At 36.3% G+C, this 18,041-nt stretch overlaps 1 protein-coding gene across 2 annotated transcripts in view; it reads left to right on the forward strand.

Annotated features, from left to right (window-relative positions):
* ITGA1 (integrin subunit alpha 1) overlaps window positions 1–18,041 on the forward strand; it is a 177,149-nt gene that overhangs the window by 116,078 nt on the left and 43,030 nt on the right. For both annotated transcript variants that reach the window (XR_012413654.1, XM_005556876.5), the window contains exons 10-15: window positions 767–840; window positions 1,857–2,001; window positions 9,029–9,174; window positions 12,543–12,686; window positions 13,806–14,063; window positions 16,656–16,786. Coding sequence is in view for 1 of the 2 variants with exons in the window: in XM_005556876.5 (XP_005556933.1) it covers window positions 767–840; window positions 1,857–2,001; window positions 9,029–9,174; window positions 12,543–12,686; window positions 13,806–14,063; window positions 16,656–16,786 (898 nt within the window). In the remaining variant the exon portion in view is untranslated. The remainder of the gene's footprint in view (window positions 1–766; window positions 841–1,856; window positions 2,002–9,028; window positions 9,175–12,542; window positions 12,687–13,805; window positions 14,064–16,655; window positions 16,787–18,041) is intronic.

An 18,041-nucleotide genomic window follows, 5' to 3' on the forward strand; every position in this document is an offset into this window, starting at 1 on the left:
TCCATCAACTCCCTCAGGAAATTGTGGCTTTGGGTTTGTGAATATTTTGAGAATAATTTGAGAGTAGCAGACTGCCATAAAATGCTCTGAATTGTCTCTGCATTTCAATAAAGAGCTTCAAAATGGCTACAGGATCTTTTAAATATATATGATTGAAAGGCATGTGGGCAGCCCTATCCAAAGACCCCTCCTGATCTGTGAGTGACACTTACCAGCAGTGATTAGAGCAAATAAATGCATACTAAAATACCTAAACCCTTTATCTCTCAATGAAACTCTGACAGGATCTATGGCCTGAATATGGGTGGAACTGATGGAGCTGAGAAACCTCCTCAAACATGTGAATGAAATTTTTTTCAGTCCCGTAACATATTAAGGGAATTTCTTGGCAGTGTTCCCAAGGCATGGATTTGGATAGGAATTTCCTCCTGTAGTACATCCAACTTAAACCATGTGGACCCAAAGCACCATAGGATCCACAACATGCTACAGTATAAGAATGGAGATTTCTCAACCTCTCCAGCAAGGACAGGGCCACTAATGAGCAAGAATTTGAGACATGAGCCCTTTGACTATCTTTCTCTGTCTTCTACCCAGGCCTACCTAGAAATTTTGAGTTGAGAAATGTATGGCTGAAAACGCCCTAAAATGTTTGAAGTTCTGGTTGGTAAGACCACAAGTCCTACAAGGTATCTGTATTCTGCAAGTCAGTAGTGCATGAAAAGGCATTGTTACTTATTTACAGTGATATTTTCCTATGTTATAGCTACAGCTGACCAGTCAGCAGCTTCATTTGAAATGGAAATGTCTCAGACTGGCTTCAGTGCTCATTATTCACAGGTATGTTGACCAGTTTGTGGAAAATGAAATATATGTCTGCAAGACTTCCTTTCCCAAAACCAACATCTAGCCATCAGGACTGTAAGTGCAACGTGCAGTTCATAGCTTAAACAATTATGCAGGCTATGGTGATGTTTGCTAATTCAAACAGGAAAACGTCGTTTCACAAGCTTCTTATTAGAAAAACATGTTCTCTCACACAGCTCGTTTTGTTGTATTAATAGTTGTGAATCAGACAGTGTGAGCTGTGCCTTGTAATTATGTATCTGTCTAAATGAAATAATTTAACATATTTGCTACAGATGTGGAAATTTTTCCACAGTGTCAAGGAATTCAACGGTCTTATTACAATTCCGTGTTCAAGACCTACAATTCTTGGCACCCAGAATAAAGTAGAAAGGCGAGATTTAAAAATATATCATTTGCAGGTAATGAAAGAAAAGGCATAATGGTCCTTGCAAAAGAATATGGACTTTTTTTTTTTCAAAGAAAGCTTTTTTATTTGTTTGTTTGTTTTTGTCCAGATCCTGATACGTGAAAAAACAGAATAGAAAACCCCAATGGGCAAGTGGGTAGAGAGATCAAACTTAGAGGACAGTCACTACCTGATTTTGTGACTTTGAGCAACAATCTTACCATCCTTGGTACAGTTTCTAATTATAATAAGAAGTTTATTTTTAAAAAGAAATTTATAACTAAGGCCCATTCAGATCCCCCCCAATGCGATGTAGGTCTGGCTCCCTTACCTCTTCGGCTGTCCCGGGTCCAGAATATGGACATTTTTTTGTGCAATTTTACTGTATAACTTGGGCAAGTTATTTGTGCCTCGATTTCCTTTTCTGTAAAACAGGTATGGTAACAATAGCATCTAGCCCATAGAGTTATCATGAGGATTATATGAGCTAATAAATGTGAAGCACTTTGAATGGTATACCTATACACATTGTTAATGGTGTTTAAGTGTTTCCCCTTATTATTTTTATTAAATATAATTATCTTATCCGTTTGCATGTAAGGACTGGGTCATGCTTGGAGCAGTAGGAGCCTATGATTGGAATGGAACAGTTGTCATGCAGAAGGCTAGTCAAATAATCATCCCTCGAAACACAACCTTTAACGTTGAGTCTACCAAAAAGAATGAACCGCTTGCTTCTTATTTAGGTAAGGCTTGGATATAATTATAAAAGAGTTGTCTTACTTTTCAATTTTTTACCTTTAGCATTATTTGCTTATGTTTCTATAGGCTTGCAACCATATAGCAAGATTATTTCAATGAGTCGGGTATTTTTCAGAACCCATGCAAAGTTTCAGGCCTCTGAGCAGCTTTAGTTAGTCAAAATGACACACATGGAAGACACTGTTTGTTAGCAGGGCTATCTAATGCAGGGAATGGTTTTGGATGATATGTACCCTTTCTGATATGTTCAGTTTCTCTGTATCTGGTATCAATTTTAACTTCAAGAAGAGCTTTGAACCTGTGGACAAGAAATGAGAGTAGAAAAGGAAACCTCAACTTCTCCTATATCCTGAAAACCAAACTCGCGTATTGTCTTAAATGTCTCCTATCATTAATTTCTCTCTATGGGTCCTAATTTTGGAAAAGAAAAATGTATTTTGTCATGTAACTTCTTCTTTAATAGCTCCATTCACAATCAGACAAATATTGAACTTAAACCCAGTGATGTAACATGATCCTCTTTCCCAGTGTCTTGCCAGAAATGAGGAGGTATATGTCTGGTACCACTTTATTTGGGATCTATACCAAGCTGAGCAATGCCTAGGGGATGCCAGGGAACTCTCCCATCACTGAACAAAGATCTCTGTGAACGATTGGGAGGATCTAGAATAGAAAGGACCATCAGGATATGGATTCCCAGCTCGTACTCACTCAGCAAATATTTGGAGGCTCCTCTTTTGCCCCAGGCATTGATCTTAGTGCTGGGGATGCAGTGATAAAGAAAAAGAATACCTTGGCCTGGAAGCATTCAGTTTCACATGTTAGCATTCCTCTCTGAGATCTTTCTGTCCCAGAGGCAAGTCTTTTTCTCTCTGTCCCAGTTGCTTTCTATTTTACCAGGAAGGTGGCAGGTCTTTACTGCGGTGTTTATACATCTCCTTATTTAAGGACACCTATTAAAGCTGTAGGGGCAGCAGGACTTAAGAAGAATAAAAGGACTATAGTTTTAGATGACTAAAAATGTAACAGTCAACAGCAGCTACACTGTGACTGCTAAAATCTCTTAAGACATGTAGAACTGCATGAATGAAAGTCTACTCTGTTTCTCATAGAAATCCTATTACATTCCACTCTGGTCAGCCGACAGCTAGAGTATCTTGTTCTAAGTATCACATGCTAGAGGGAGAAAATGACAAACTAGGATGTGCCAGTAAAAGATTACATAGAGAAGTTAGCTCCAGAAGCAATTCCTTGCTACAAGTCTCACTCTCTCCAAAACTTAAAGAAATTGAAGGTTAGAAAACAAAGTGTGCATTGCATGTCTTTTAAGTATTTGGAGGATTGTGATATAAAATATAGGGGTTAGGCTTAAAATTCATTTCAAATTTCAGCATTAAAAGAGATCCTATGGAGCATGTAGTCTTAATTTCCAATTGAGAAACTGAGAGATAGAACAATTGTGTCCCAGCTGCCTATGACAGGTGTGAAACCACAATTGAGACTTCCTGATTCTTATGTCAGTGTTCATATCACAATATTGAAATAACTGATTCTGGGTTGATTAAGAAAGCACCGCACAAATACTGAGTACCAGCAATGTGCCAAACACTGAGTTTATAGAGAATAAGAAGATAGATGAGGCAGGTCAATTCCTACATTCATAAATCTTACTTTTTTGGGTGAGAGACAATGATGGAACAAGCAATCGCTATCAGTATGATATGTGCTATGACACAGAATATCTAAAAAAAGAGGGCTGGGGATTAGATTAGATATCTTCTAAAAGTTCGCTACATCCTAAGGTTCTATGAGACTGTTTACGTGAAATACCTTGGAATCAAGAACCAGCTTAACCTGAGGCTTCTTTGTATTCTATGTAGAATAAATATAGAACATTTATCTTCCTATATAATGGATGACATATAAATTAGTAAAACTCCTTGTGAAAGGCATTTGACAGTGTGTTTACAGAGCTATAAAAATGTTCATACCACATTTATACAGAAATTTCACTTCTGTGGACCTAACCTAAGGAAAAAAATCCAATATTTAAGAATGCCAAGTGAACAGTTATTTCCACTGTATTATTATTTATGGTATTAAGGGAAATGCCATTATCCTAAATGCCCCAAAATATGCAGATAGTTAAGTAAATAGTAAATCCACTTAACAAATATTGTACACTCATAAAAATAAAAATTATAAAGCTGCTGATACTAAAGACTTGAAGCAGTTATGGTACAAGATGTACAATTAGCGATAGCCATGAGGTCATAGAGACTTGAGTTTGTTTTCTGATTCTGCCTCTGGCTATGGCTTTAGGGAAATTACTTTCCCGCTGAAAGCCTCAATCTTACTATTTCTAAACTGGAAATAATTACACCATATATATCATTTGGATTGTTAGATTAAGTAATGACTGTATTTAGTACTGTGCCTGACACACAGTTAACAATCAATGGGTGTTGTCTATTATTTTATTATGTAAATGTTATTTAGTATTTTTTATTATGTAATGTTATATAATAAACATTCCTCTTATTAGTATTGTGGTAGGCAGAATAATGATCCCCAAAGATGTCCATGTGCTAATCCCTGGACCCATGAATAGGTTACTTTGCATGGCAAAAGGGACTTTTCAGATATGATGAAATTAAGGAAAAGATGGGAAGATTATCCTCAGATATCTGGCTGGACCTGATATAATCAAGCATTCTAAAAATCAGAGAACCTCTCCTGGATGTGGCCAGAGGGAGACAGAACTATGGGAGAATGGTCAGACAGATGCAATGTTGTTGGCTTTAAAGATGGAGGGGGGCCACAAGCCAAAAACTATGGATGGCTCCAGTGCTACAAAGGGCAAGAAAATGGATTCTCCTTGATAGGCTCCCGAAAGGAACACTGACCTGCCAATATCCTGATGTTTAGTCCAGGAAGCTCTATGCCAGACTTCTAATATACAGAATTGTAAGATAATAAGTTATGATGCTTTAAGCCACCAAGTTTTTAGTAACTTGTTACAGCAGCAATAGAAAACTCATACATAATACAAAATAATAATAGTAGCTGACATTAGTACTATTACTAGTAAGTATTGAGTATTTACAAAATTAAAGACACTGTGTGAAGCCCACAAAGATGTGTATGATATTGTTGCCACTCTTAGGAAGCCCACATATTTTAATTGATAGCACTGTAGTTTTTGGTATTCTTAATTGTATGTGATTAAATTCCTTTAAAATAAGTAAACTTTTAAGAATCCTAAGTTTGTCATTCCCAAAAAGCTTTGGTTAAACGTTGCTTAAAGCAGACTTGGATAATTCAACTTAAAGATGGCACTGTAAGTGAGAAAATATTAAAAGAATCATTTCTGACCACAGTATTTATAATATATGACTTCTCTCTGTCCAAAAAGGAAATTTTTGGATATGTTTTCTACAGTGTGCTGAGATTTCCTTTTCTGTTTCAGAAATTATTTCATTAGCTTACTCACAAGTGAGGGTATGTGACATTTTGCCAACATAAAGTCTAATACATGTAGGATTTCTTTCAAAATAGAAAAGCATCCAAAAGGCAGGACAAATACCTTGGTTTTTTTTTTTTCACCCAAAATAATATTCTAAATCTGAAATGAAGTTTTCAAAATGTTTCTTTGTGGGGGTCACAAATTGAGAAGACACTGAATGTATTTTTTCGTAAATCTGTATGGATTGCAAGTTGTAAGACTATGAAAAATCTTATGAAGGAAGCAGAGAGGCAGAGGCTCTATTAGAAAAATCCCATGCTTATCCATAATGATCAGTGAGCTGTCAAACATCTGTCTCGGGACATAATCGTACCCCTATCTTTCTATTACCCAAACTGCCTTATGCCAATATGCATTGCAAGTGGATTTGGTGGTGAGAATACAGCTGGGATTATGTTCCCCCGCTTCCTCCACCCACAGTTTGCTGAATTCTATTCCTGCCAACAGCTTCCAAAGGAGAAGGAAAGATCTGAGGCAATGTCTTGGCATCAAGACAGATCATACCTGTTTCCCATTACCTCACTAGATCCTGGCCCTTTACTCCAGAAGTGAATTATGAGAACTGACAGAATTCATTCTTCATAAATTCATGCAAAGGGCTATGCCACCCATTTTGGCCTTTTCTTCCTCTTTTTTTTCTCTTAATTTGAGTCAGAGTTTCTGTCTTATTGCCCAGGCTGGAGTGCAGTGGCACGATCTCTGCTCATTGCAACCTCCACCTCCTGCATTCAGGTGATTCTCCTGCCTCAGCCTCCCGAGTAACTGGGATTACAGGCACCTGCCACCATCCCCTGGCTAAGTTTTTGTATTTTTGGTAGAGACCGGGTTTCATCATGTTGGCCAGACTGGTCTCAAACTCCTGACCTCAGGTGATCCACCAGCCTCAGCCTCCAAAAGTTTTGGGATTACAGGCGTGAGCCACTGCGCCCAGCCCTTTTTGTCCATCTTATTCTTTTCTTTTTCAGGAAACACTATTAAGCTTAAATATTTATAATTATTTTCCTTCTACTAAATTTAGGCTTTACTTGGCTCTGGCTCTCTTTTTCTTTTCTTCTTTCTTGTCTTTAGACACCCAAGCCTCAATTAGTAACTATGCTAACTGTCCCTGAGATTATTTCAACTAATATTTTTATTTATGAAGTATTAGTCATCAAAGAGAGTTAACTAAATAATCTCACAACTCCTAGCCTCAAACAAAATTTTCAACTTATTTTTAAAAGAGGCCTTTTATCAAGTTACATTCACAGCTCTGCAAATTACACACACACACGTACTAACACTCTCATTCTACTCCCTTCTTTATAGTTCTTAGTAGAGTGGCATGAAATAAAATGGCCTTCGTTTTGCACATTCTTCTTTTCCATTTTATGTATGTATAAACATGGCCTGAAAGATTCATTTTAAAACAATGTTGTTGTTAGTAATATAAACATATAACACATTACGTGTTTGAAAAAATATTTTAGATTCTATTATGTATAATAATAAAAAAACCCTCAAAGAAAGATGAAGGAATGAGAATGTGAGGAATATTCATAAAGGATAATATGCGTGTGTAACTGTGTTCCTTTAGCACTTGTAAGAATAAACATATTGTATAAAACTTTTTTTCCTTTTTAACACTTTTGGAAGAAAGTCAAACTTACTTTATAGTAAAATACTTGGTAAGTGAGTTAGAAAATGATATTTTTCTCAGTGAGAAGTGCTATTCTGTGGCATTTTGAAAAATAATCTGACTTCTACTGCACTGAAGAAATCTGGTTATTAGAAGAGTTATTCCTTTTATAAAATCAAAATCTGCATGTGATAATTTTATTCACTGATGTTGCTGTGTTCTCAAAACACAAAGAACAAATCTGATTTTTCACTCAAAAATTAATCTTAAAGACACAATTTATGCTCTTCCTGTAAGCGGCCTGAGATGATCTCTTAAAATGGTTTACTATTCACTTGACCCAGAACAACCCAAAAAATTATGCAAATCAAGAGATTCAAATCTTCATGTTCACTTTAAGAACATCCATGAAAATACCCAGGCAATCAAGAGTGTGTATATCTGAAAAGCCAGCAAGTATCTGAAAGATGTGACTTTCCAGAAGCAGTGTGTGCTGTTCTATCATTGCAATGGTGGAGTTGGTAGATGTGCCCGAAGCCAAACAGTGGAGCTGGACAGAAGGTTTATGGCCCCAAAAGAGTGCTGAAAGTTTGTTGCACATGCTTAAAAATATAAAAAACAGTGCTGATCTTAAAGGTTTGCATGTAGATTCTCTTGATCATTGTGTACATCTAGGTGGGCGAAATAGAGCCAAGATGCACTGGCTCTATTTACAGGGCTCATGGTCAGATTAACCCACATGTGACCTCCACCCCCACTGTCGCACCCACCGCACTGAGATGATGCTTACTGAGATAGAACAGATTTTTCTAAACCAGAGGAGGAGGTTGCGCAGAAGAAGAAGGTATTCCAGAAGAAACTGAAGAAACAAAATTAATGACCCAGGAATAACTTCAATATAAAATATATGCAAATAAAATCAAAAGTAGAAAAAAGACAATTCAAAATTTTAAAGAGCATGGAAGCTCAATTAAAAAGAGGAAAGATCAGATATGTGAAAAACGATTCAAGCTCTCTGTTGAATAAAGTCACATTAAAATCACAGCAAGGTACTGTTGTTAGACAATGTTTAACACCTATTAAAACATACACAAATTTAAATAATAGTGATAATACACAAAGCCTGGGACAGTTTCATGAAACTGTCTTTCATATGGCTGTTCATAGAACAAAGTAGTACAAATTTTCTGGAAACAATTTTCTAGACACTATAAGAATCATTAAAAACTTGATCCAGTGATCTATTCCTTAAAATTTACTGTCAAAAAATCCAGAAGAGGGACAAATTTAAATGCACCAAGGTGTCTTTGAAATCTTAAGTGTAATACCAAAAATATTAAAACCACCTGAATTCTAGTGTTTTATCGGGAAATGCTCATGTAATATAAATGTAATGTCTTTATGCTTTAACCAAGAGAAATCATCTTCAATTATTTAAAATTACAATTTAAAAAGCTAGTAGCAGCACAGAAAAAGTTTACATTTTCTCTGATCTAATTATATAAAAAGTATTAAATTCTGTAGTGCAGACACATATATCCAAATGAAATACAATCGATTTATTACAAAATGGGGTGGGGGTGTGCAATGTTTTTGTGTGTGTCATCATTGTTGTATCATTTGTGATTTTAAATAATGAAAAACTCAGACTGGGGGTAAATAGATTCTCCGGAGAAAGCAATTGTGGTAGATAGAGAGCACATTAAAAGCCTCCACCAGAACAAATTCTTACATGCACTGAAGAAAAAATATTATTTTCAAAATATAACCATATAAAAATGATTCTCTTGGTCATTTAGAAAGAGTTTTAATTTATTACATGAAGACTTTAAGGGTCCAGGTGGTATATCTGGAATCTTTCTTTTGTTAGGTTACACTGTAAACTCTGCTACTGCTTCTTCTGGAGATGTGCTCTATATTGCTGGACAGCCTCGGTACAATCATACAGGCCAGGTCATTATCTACAGGATGGAAGATGGAAACATCAAAATTCTCCAGACACTCAGTGGAGAACAGGTAAACTTGAAAAATATTGTTTTATTTAAACTAATCTATTCATACTCTATGTATGTTTACTGTCTATTGTCCTAAACTTTTAAAAATGTGTTATCCACATATTCAGTAAAAACTGGGAACAGGGCCCCATGTTAGGTTCTTTGGAAGTGATGTATAGTGTCTGTATCTTTCTCTTCATGTTGGATGGGGGTGGAGGTAAGATGTATAATAGGCTGGGCACGGTGGCTCACACCTATAATCCCAGCACTTTGGGAGGCTGAGGCGGGCAGATTACCTGAGGTCAGGAGTTTGAGACCAGCCTGACCAACATGGAGAAACCAAACTCTACTAAACAGCCTGACCAACATGGAGAAAAAAACTCTACTAAAAATACAAAATTAGCCGGGCGTGGTGGCACATGCCTGTAATCCCAGTTACTAGGGAGGCTGAGGTAGGAGAATCGCTTGAACCTGGAAGGTGGAGGTTGCCGTGAGCCGAGATCGTGCCACTGCACTCCAGCCTGGGCAACAAGAGTGGAACCCCATCTCAGACAAAAAAAAAAAAAAAAAAAAAGATGTAGAATAGATGTAGATACAGACATACAAATACATACACAAGAAAAGAGATCCAAAACATTAAGAGGTACGAAATTACCAGTGGCCCAGACAATACAGTCAGAATATGATGAGATTGCTTTAAGCTAGGATTGGTGCAGAAGAGCTTCTTAGAAGATGAAATTTGGGCTGAATCTACAAGGGATGATAGAATATAGATAGGTAGGAAGAGCAGTGAAAGAGAAAGTTAAAAAGATAACATGGACTCATATTATGTGAGGTTTTGAATGGCAAATTAAGAGCTTGGATTTTATCCTGGAGGTAATGGGAAATTGGCTCTAATATTTAAAATTGGAAAATTCTTATTAGGTGGTATTGAATATTAAAAGAAATTTGGGAAATTATACATGAAATAACATTTATATATGTATATATATAAACTGAAAGAAACATCATAAATATGCAAACATTTACACACACGCGCACACACACACACACACACACATACATATTAACTGAAAGAAAGATCTAACCATGCTTTTTGTTGTTGTTATTTTTGAATTGTGATAGCTCAGGGAACTTTTATCTCTAAAAAGTTTTCTGTATTTTTCAACAGTTCTACAAGGAGGATTTATTAACTTTATTCCACGGTCCTTTTACAGAGGGTGGGAGAGGGGTTCTTCTTAGCCTTCACTAAATATTCCAACTTTTAGACTAGAGGGGCAGGGCCGCATCAGCCCTGCTGTTCTGCAGGAGTCTGAGCTGCAGCCCAGCGCAGCAGTAAAGCTCAGGTGCGGGGATATTCACATTAGTAACGTCCACAGACTGCACTGGCTTTCTAGCCCCATGCCCCGCAGGAGCAGTATCTTTTATGACAGCACCATAGACATAGCTTCCAGGGTCTCTACAAAGGGCAGGCTGGCTACAAGAGTAACTGCACTCTGGGAAGTCAAAACTATGTCATCTTCATCAGGTCCTTATAAATCATTTATAGTTCCACACAGCCTGAATACAATATCCCAATAAGAGGTTATTTTTACCCCATCAGGGGTAAAAGCAACAGCTTAGCCTTAGTGGTAAAGTTGAAATCCCAGCCTCAGCAGATTCCCAGGGCAACAGAGTTAGAGTAACTAAAGGTCAGATCCTCATGTATCAGGTGAAAGGGTTTTATTAACTCTTTGCCCACATTTATACTCGGAAAATGCATAACAGTTAGAGTAAGGCTATTGTTATAGCTCAAACTGGAGGTAAGAAGAACGTAAAATAAGACGTCAGCAGTAAAAATGGAAAAGGAAGGGGCATGACAGATATCAATAAGAAGAAATTGGCAATAGTAAAATGAAACATTTTAGATGACATCTTAGTTCCATTATCACTCCATTAATTGTCTACAAGACAAGAAGTGTCAAATTTTATGAAAATTTACCTATGAAAGTTGAGGAGAGTATCATGAATGATTTAAATCATGAATGACTTCAGTTTCAGCCTGGGAATCTGAAAGAAAGGTGGCTCCATGATTAGAATGTCAACACCTCAAGCAATTTAGGTATTTTTAACAGTGACGTTTGGCTTTTAGACATGTTCCTTGTAACAGTAAGCACAAATTCAGATATTTGCATGTGCCAGTAAAGTAAAATCAAAATAGGTAAAGTCAATGAGTAAAGCTGCTGGGTGAAAAAACACAGGAAGTGGTGGGAATCATGGCCCTGGGCAGCTTGTAAAATTCCACCGAGCTCCAGTTGACCCAAGTTGCCATATGGGAAGGAAAACCCAGTGTTGCAAGATCTTCTATTTTATTTATGTTTATAATTAATTCAACTTTTAAAAAGACCTCTTAAGCCCCTCAAAAACCTGTGAGAAAAGTGCACTCAAAAGGCAGTGTCTTTTGCCCACATGCCTAGGAGCAATGTCTAGAAATGTAGAACTGAAGCCTTGAGAAGGAAGACAGAATGATATTTGCAATTGCCTTAGTAGAAATGTTTAAGAAGGATTGGTTATCTAGGGTAAGAGAATGGAAAAAAGCTACATGTCTGAGCTTTAGAAAAGGCCAAAATTCAGAAAATGGGAGTGGGGGAAGAAGCCAGTAAATATGAAAGAGTGTCTATGCCACAGGGGCAGAAGCAAGATTGTAAGAGTAAAATCACAGAAGCCACTACAGGGAGATGTACAATAAGATAATTATTAAGAGCATCAAATATTAAACATAGAATAATATTTGAAAAACTTGTTTAAGCATTTAGGTAATGAAGTGTAAGTTCTCTGCTTTTGTCTAAATAGAGAAAACATATTGCTACAAGGGATGATCCCCCTGCAATCCTTCCATATTTTTCTATATCCCATAGCTGCTGGGATAACACTTAATCATTTAATTGAGAAGACAATCTTCCAAGACTATGAGGTGAAATATGCCACACCAGTATTCCAGGACAACTCAGTTCCTTATAATGTATTTAAACATATATGCAACCATTACAGAATGCATTCTACTGCTTATCTAATTTTATTTCCTTAAAAAATCACTATAGTATTACTGACCTTTTCTGATTTGTGGAGAAGAAAGAGAGGTTAGAGTGAAATCTAAAGAAATTCATTTTGTTACTGTCAAGCAATGAAATCTGTAACAGCTGTTCATCCTCAAAGATGGAACCGACTAATATTCTTTATCCTCACGAAAGAGCCAATAAATAACTTTCAGAGAGCATCAATTTCTATCTTTCATTTCCTTTGCCAACTAGCTCCTCTACTAGATTGCTAGAAGTAAAACAAATGTAGATTTCAGCTTCCTTGAGAATTTCCGATGTTCATTGGGCTGCTTTGTTTCATTTTGTGTCCTAGATTGGTTCCTACTTTGGCAGTATTTTAACAACAATTGACATTGACAAGGATTCTAATACTGACATTCTTCTAGTCGGAGCCCCTATGTACATGGGAACGGAGAAAGAGGAGCAAGGAAAAGTGTATGTGTATGCTCTCAATCAGGTAATGGTGTCTGAGTTTGGTAGAAATCCAGTAAAATCTCTTCCTTCTCTTCATTTTTGAATAATAGGTTCTACTTTTTCACTCACTTTGAAAAAACAGAGCAAAGAAGCTATCAGGATTTATTCACTCCACCAACCCCTCAGTTTTGAAATGACCATTTATAATTATAATAAAGTAGCTCCAACCCTTAGATATTTTCTGCTTGGAAACATGAATTATGTTTAACACTGTATAGGATAAAGGAGGTAAATATAAATCTCACTAAACTGTTAAATAAACCCACAAGGCTTATTTAGGCTGGGAAGCTTATCAGCTCTGGCTTGGAGGTGGATAATAACCTCAGCAGCTAAATCGGATAGGGTTGAGGGGGAAAAGTCATGAGTTTCAAGGCAGCGACACTGCAGACTTCCAGGAAATACTTCACTGGGCTGGAGTGAGATTTTGTCTTCCATGCCTGACTTTAGACATCATTTTTTAAGTTAAATAATTTTTAATTTCTTCATTAGAAGAATGTTTTGCTCTTTACAGCAAAGCCAGTGTTTATTTAGCTTTTCCAAATATGTACATTCTCTCCTAAATTGATTATTTTAAATAATAAATCATATATCTTTCTTCCTATCATTTTTTGGCTCCCTCCTGTCAACTTTTTTTGTCCCAGGCTGTTGTGTTCTTTTTCAAGAAAGTGTATTCTCGATCACCTTTGCTAGTACTTTCTGTCTGGGATTTTTTTTTTTTTCTTCCACGCTAGGCAGCTTTAGAGAAAGTTTCCTTTTAAAGCAGAATAAATTTTCACTTTGCACAATATTGGGTGAAGAGGGGATAGTGGTACAAATTAAGGATTTAAATATTATTTGGCCTGAAAAAGATGCTCTGAATTATATACTCACTCAATTGCATTAAAGAGAGATTCCATTAAAGTATGTCTCCCACACTTCTACAATCTGCTCTTTGGAATCCCTAACTTTGCTCTCAGATAGGCACAATTTTAAAGAAATTTTACCACCCTTACCACTAATGTACAAATGGCTGTTAATAGCACTGATTTAGTATACTTTAAAATTTTTACTCTGCTGTAGTAATGATGGAAATCTGTAAATATCCTGTTTATCTTTCTTCCAGACAAGGTTTGAATATCAAATGAGCCTGGAACCTACTAAGCAGACGTGCTGTTCATCTCGGCAGCACAATTCATGCACAAAAGAAAACAAAAATGAGCCATGCGGGGCTCGTTTTGGAACTGCTATTGCTGCTGTAAAAGATCTCAATCTTGATGGATTTAATGACATCGTGATAGGAGCTCCGCTGGAAGATGATCACGGGGGAGCTGTGTACATTTATCATGGAAGTGGCAAGACGATAAGGAAAGAGTATGCACAAGTAAGAGTTGAAACCTACAGATTCCCACCCTTCAGTGATAAGTCAGTTCGATGCCAGGTATTACCTGTCTAACTTCATGAGTTATTTAATTTCTTCCTCCTGACCTTATTGGGAAACTAGATTTAATTCTCTTTAAGTGCTCCTTATAGATTAATTACTTTATATTTTATACATTTATCTAATTTCCTTTCTGTTGTTATTTTCCATGTCTCCAGGATTTGACTTTTTGAAACAGTAAAAAACAAAAGAATACTTTGTAACAATGCTGTTGAACATCTTCAGTGTGTCCCATTCTAAATAGAGGGCACTGCTTTGTGAATAAGGCAAAAATAATTATATGACTTAACCAATAAAGGAAATTCGATTCTTGATTTTATATTTAATGTTCATGCTGTTATAATAAATTGCATTAAGTTCATATTTATCCATTAAGTTGTTATATTTTCCTCAAGTGAATTAGGATTTCTAAAGATTTATAATTTTCTCACAAGTAATCCTTAGGAAAAATAAATCTGAATATTAAGTTTAAGCCGCAGGGAACTTCTGTTATTCTTGTTTGTACTTTGTTGTCAGTTAACAGCTCTAATCCATAAGCGTATTTTTTTCCTGCATTAGAAAAATAACAAGTTACAAAAGTGCTAAATGCACTATAAAAACAAAATAATTTAAAGGAGTTTGAACGTAATTGTCTGTTTTTAGGTAATCATAGTCGGTTAGATATTGAACAGCTACTTACAAATAAAACAGAATTCACTACCTTCTAACTTACATAGTTTGAAAAGAAATCAGAATGTTAATTATTTCATTTTCTATTTGAGTGTTCTCTTTGGTTCTGTAGTCAACAGAGCTCTCAAAATCTATTCATGTAATGCAAACATGAGTGATTTTTCATAAAACCATAACAACAATAGTGAACAGAATAAAGGGCTTATTTCAATAAGAGCACTTGTAGCCATTTGATAAATAATTTGTTTCTGTTGAAAATCTTTATGGCATTATTTACGTAACAAGAGACAGGCAATATTAATGACTGGGGCATGATGGAATTAGGAAACACAGGAAGAAGTTCTTTCTTATATTCTTCCACTTTACTCCTTCAGTGTCAATCCTGTAAATTTAATGGGGTAGCATTTGAAGTAGAAAAGGAAAGCTAAATCATTGTGAGATGAAATAGATTGTCATAAACAACTTGTTTTCTAAATAGTGATAAATCAAGATGCAACTTTAAACAAAAACAACAAAAAGAATATTAGAGTTGGATTTGTTTAATTACTGGCAAAATGCTTTTTGAAGGAATAGGTGAAGATGTGCTTACTCATTTCCATGAGAACCAGATGCTGCTTATGTGTGGGATAATCCAGAATCAAACAGTCAAGCCCATAGAACCAATGAGGCAGATATCTCCTGAATTCTTCGCTTAAAAAAATGAGGATGGCTGGGTGCAGTGGCTCATGCCTGTAATCCCAGCACTTTGGCAGGCCGAGGCAGGCAGATCACAAGGTCAGGAGTTCGAGATCAGCCTGGCCAACATGGTGAAACCCCGTCTCTACCAAAAATACAAAAAATTAGTCGGGAGTGGTGGTGCGCACCTGTAATCCCAGCTACTTGGGAGGCTGAGGCAGGAGAAGTGCTTGAACCTGGGAGGCGGAGGTTGCAGTGAACTGAGTTAGCGCCACTGCACTCCAGCGTGGGTGACAGAGCGAGCCTCCGTCTCAAAAACAACAACAACAACAACAACAACAAAAAACAACTTTAAAATGAGCCTAACCTGTTTAAGCATGAAAACTGTTTCCATTTGGTTTTCCTTAGTGGGCTTCTTATTTTATGTTTTTTATGTGGAAAACAAGAATCTGAGAAGACTTGAAGTTTAGGGAGGGTTTGTAAGTCCTGTCTGCTTGCCATGGACTTCTGTTAAAAGCATTAGCTTCAGCTTGAACCAATGCTAAGTCAGGAAGTACAGATATCAAACATACTATGTATGGTAATATGCACAGATCTGTCTTCAAGACATATTCATTTGTGCCATCTCAACGTTGTGAATACATGTGAGTGGAATTGAGTCTCGTGCCCTCAACTTTTAGGACAATTTTTGAAGGACAGTAGAGATTACATATTGGAAAATGTATTTGATGGGATGTATCATTTATACCCAGCCACAAAGTTCAGTGAACTCCAAATTGACCCCTAGAGCAATCTTCTACTCCTCTCCCCGCTGTCCTAATATGATATGTTTTCAAGATCTCCAGTACCTTTAAATATGTCTGTGTGATGGGATTGGCTAGGAAGCAGAAAGCACAGAACCAATTACTCATACTGTTTCCTTTGAGGATTAGACAAAATGACATTATATAATTTTTCCCTCTGTCTCTGGTGTCAGTGACCTTGAAATGATTTTGTCTGTACTATAAAAAGAGCAATATCCTCTGGGAACATCTGAGTTTTTCCTCTTATCTCCACGTGAGGGACCTCTTGGGCGGATTCCCAAAAGATCTTTAATTTTGATTTTGTTAAACAATTTAAATTCTCAGATTTATTTGAAACTGTTTTGAACAGACTCTTCTCATATGAAACTCTTTTTTTGGATTCTCACAGCGTATTCCATCAGGTGGGGATGGTGAGACACTGAAATTTTTTGGCCAGTCTATCCACGGAGAAATGGATTTAAATGGTGACGGCCTGACAGATGTGACTATTGGGGGCCTTGGTGGTGCTGCCCTCTTCTGGTAAGTATTTTAATAACATCCTGTTAATCTGAGACTGGGTCACCCAGAACTTGCCGAGCTCCCAGCGTGATTGGAGCTCGTATCATACCAAATATCTATTTCCTTTTGTGTTCCACTATGCAGATACAAGTTATTCAGCTGAGTGAGCTGAAAGAGTCAATATATCTTAAGAACAAAGAAGCTATAAGAAAGAAACAAGTAGAATGAACTCTTAATTTGGTGTGTCTATTATGTGGTTTACACTAAAATAGGTATTCTGTTTTAGGAGAGGTATAGGGGAAGAGAAGATCTTACAGAGGATGTATATAAACAATAAACCATCCCTAATATTGGGTTGCTTACAAGGTTTTAGAGATAATCGACTTTTTATTCATTGGTCTGATACATAGAAACAGATAATCCAGCAGCACTCTCTGACTGTTTATATTGTTGTCAAGCCTAGAGGCATCTTAAGTAATATCTTTGCTCAGCTGTTAAAATGTCCGCATCCCCCAATATGCCCAGTTCTTTCAGATACATACATTCATAATGCTTTATTTATTAAGAATAAAATAATAATTTAGTAAGCAATAACGTTAATAACCATAGCTTTAACCAGCTAACATATCCTATTTCAAAAACTGTTCTGTTTGAAAAAAAATTACTAGGAAGTCAAGAATCAACTTAATGAGAAACCCACATGATAATTTTGAAAAATATAATAAATTTCACTAAGAAATATAAAGGAAGAGTTTCATAAGTAAAATGTCTATTCCAAGTGACCTTATGAGAAGTCCGCATGTTGATTCTCCTAAATTAATGCATTGGTTTACTGTAATTCAGGTGGAAACATACCTCAATTCTCTTTTTCCCAAAAATTTACCTAGAAGAATAGTAAACAGTGAAAGAAAGATGAAGATAGAGAGGTGAAAATAAATGACTTTGCTGTAATTTAACATAATGCTTAAGAACTAATGGTCAAGTTAGAATGGTACAGTAAATTGTGCACATACAATAATCACTATGTTAAAAAAAAAAAACTTTACAGTAGAGGGGAAAGAAGACTGAGGGGTGATACCTAAGAAAAGGGAATATTAGGCAGCCGAGTGGCTGGGACTTTGGGGAGGACTCGCCAGAAACCAAGGTTCAAAACCAGAAGGCAGCAGTGTCAGAGACAATGTATATATTTCAATTTTGTTTGAACTGTTAATCCTGAATTAGTTTATTATGCTCCCTTTAGCTCACAAATATTTATTTTATGAATTCTCATATTAAA

Source organism: Macaca fascicularis, chromosome 6 (genome assembly GCF_037993035.2).
Source record: "Macaca fascicularis isolate 582-1 chromosome 6, T2T-MFA8v1.1".
NCBI classification, from domain to species: domain Eukaryota; kingdom Metazoa; phylum Chordata; class Mammalia; order Primates; family Cercopithecidae; genus Macaca; species Macaca fascicularis.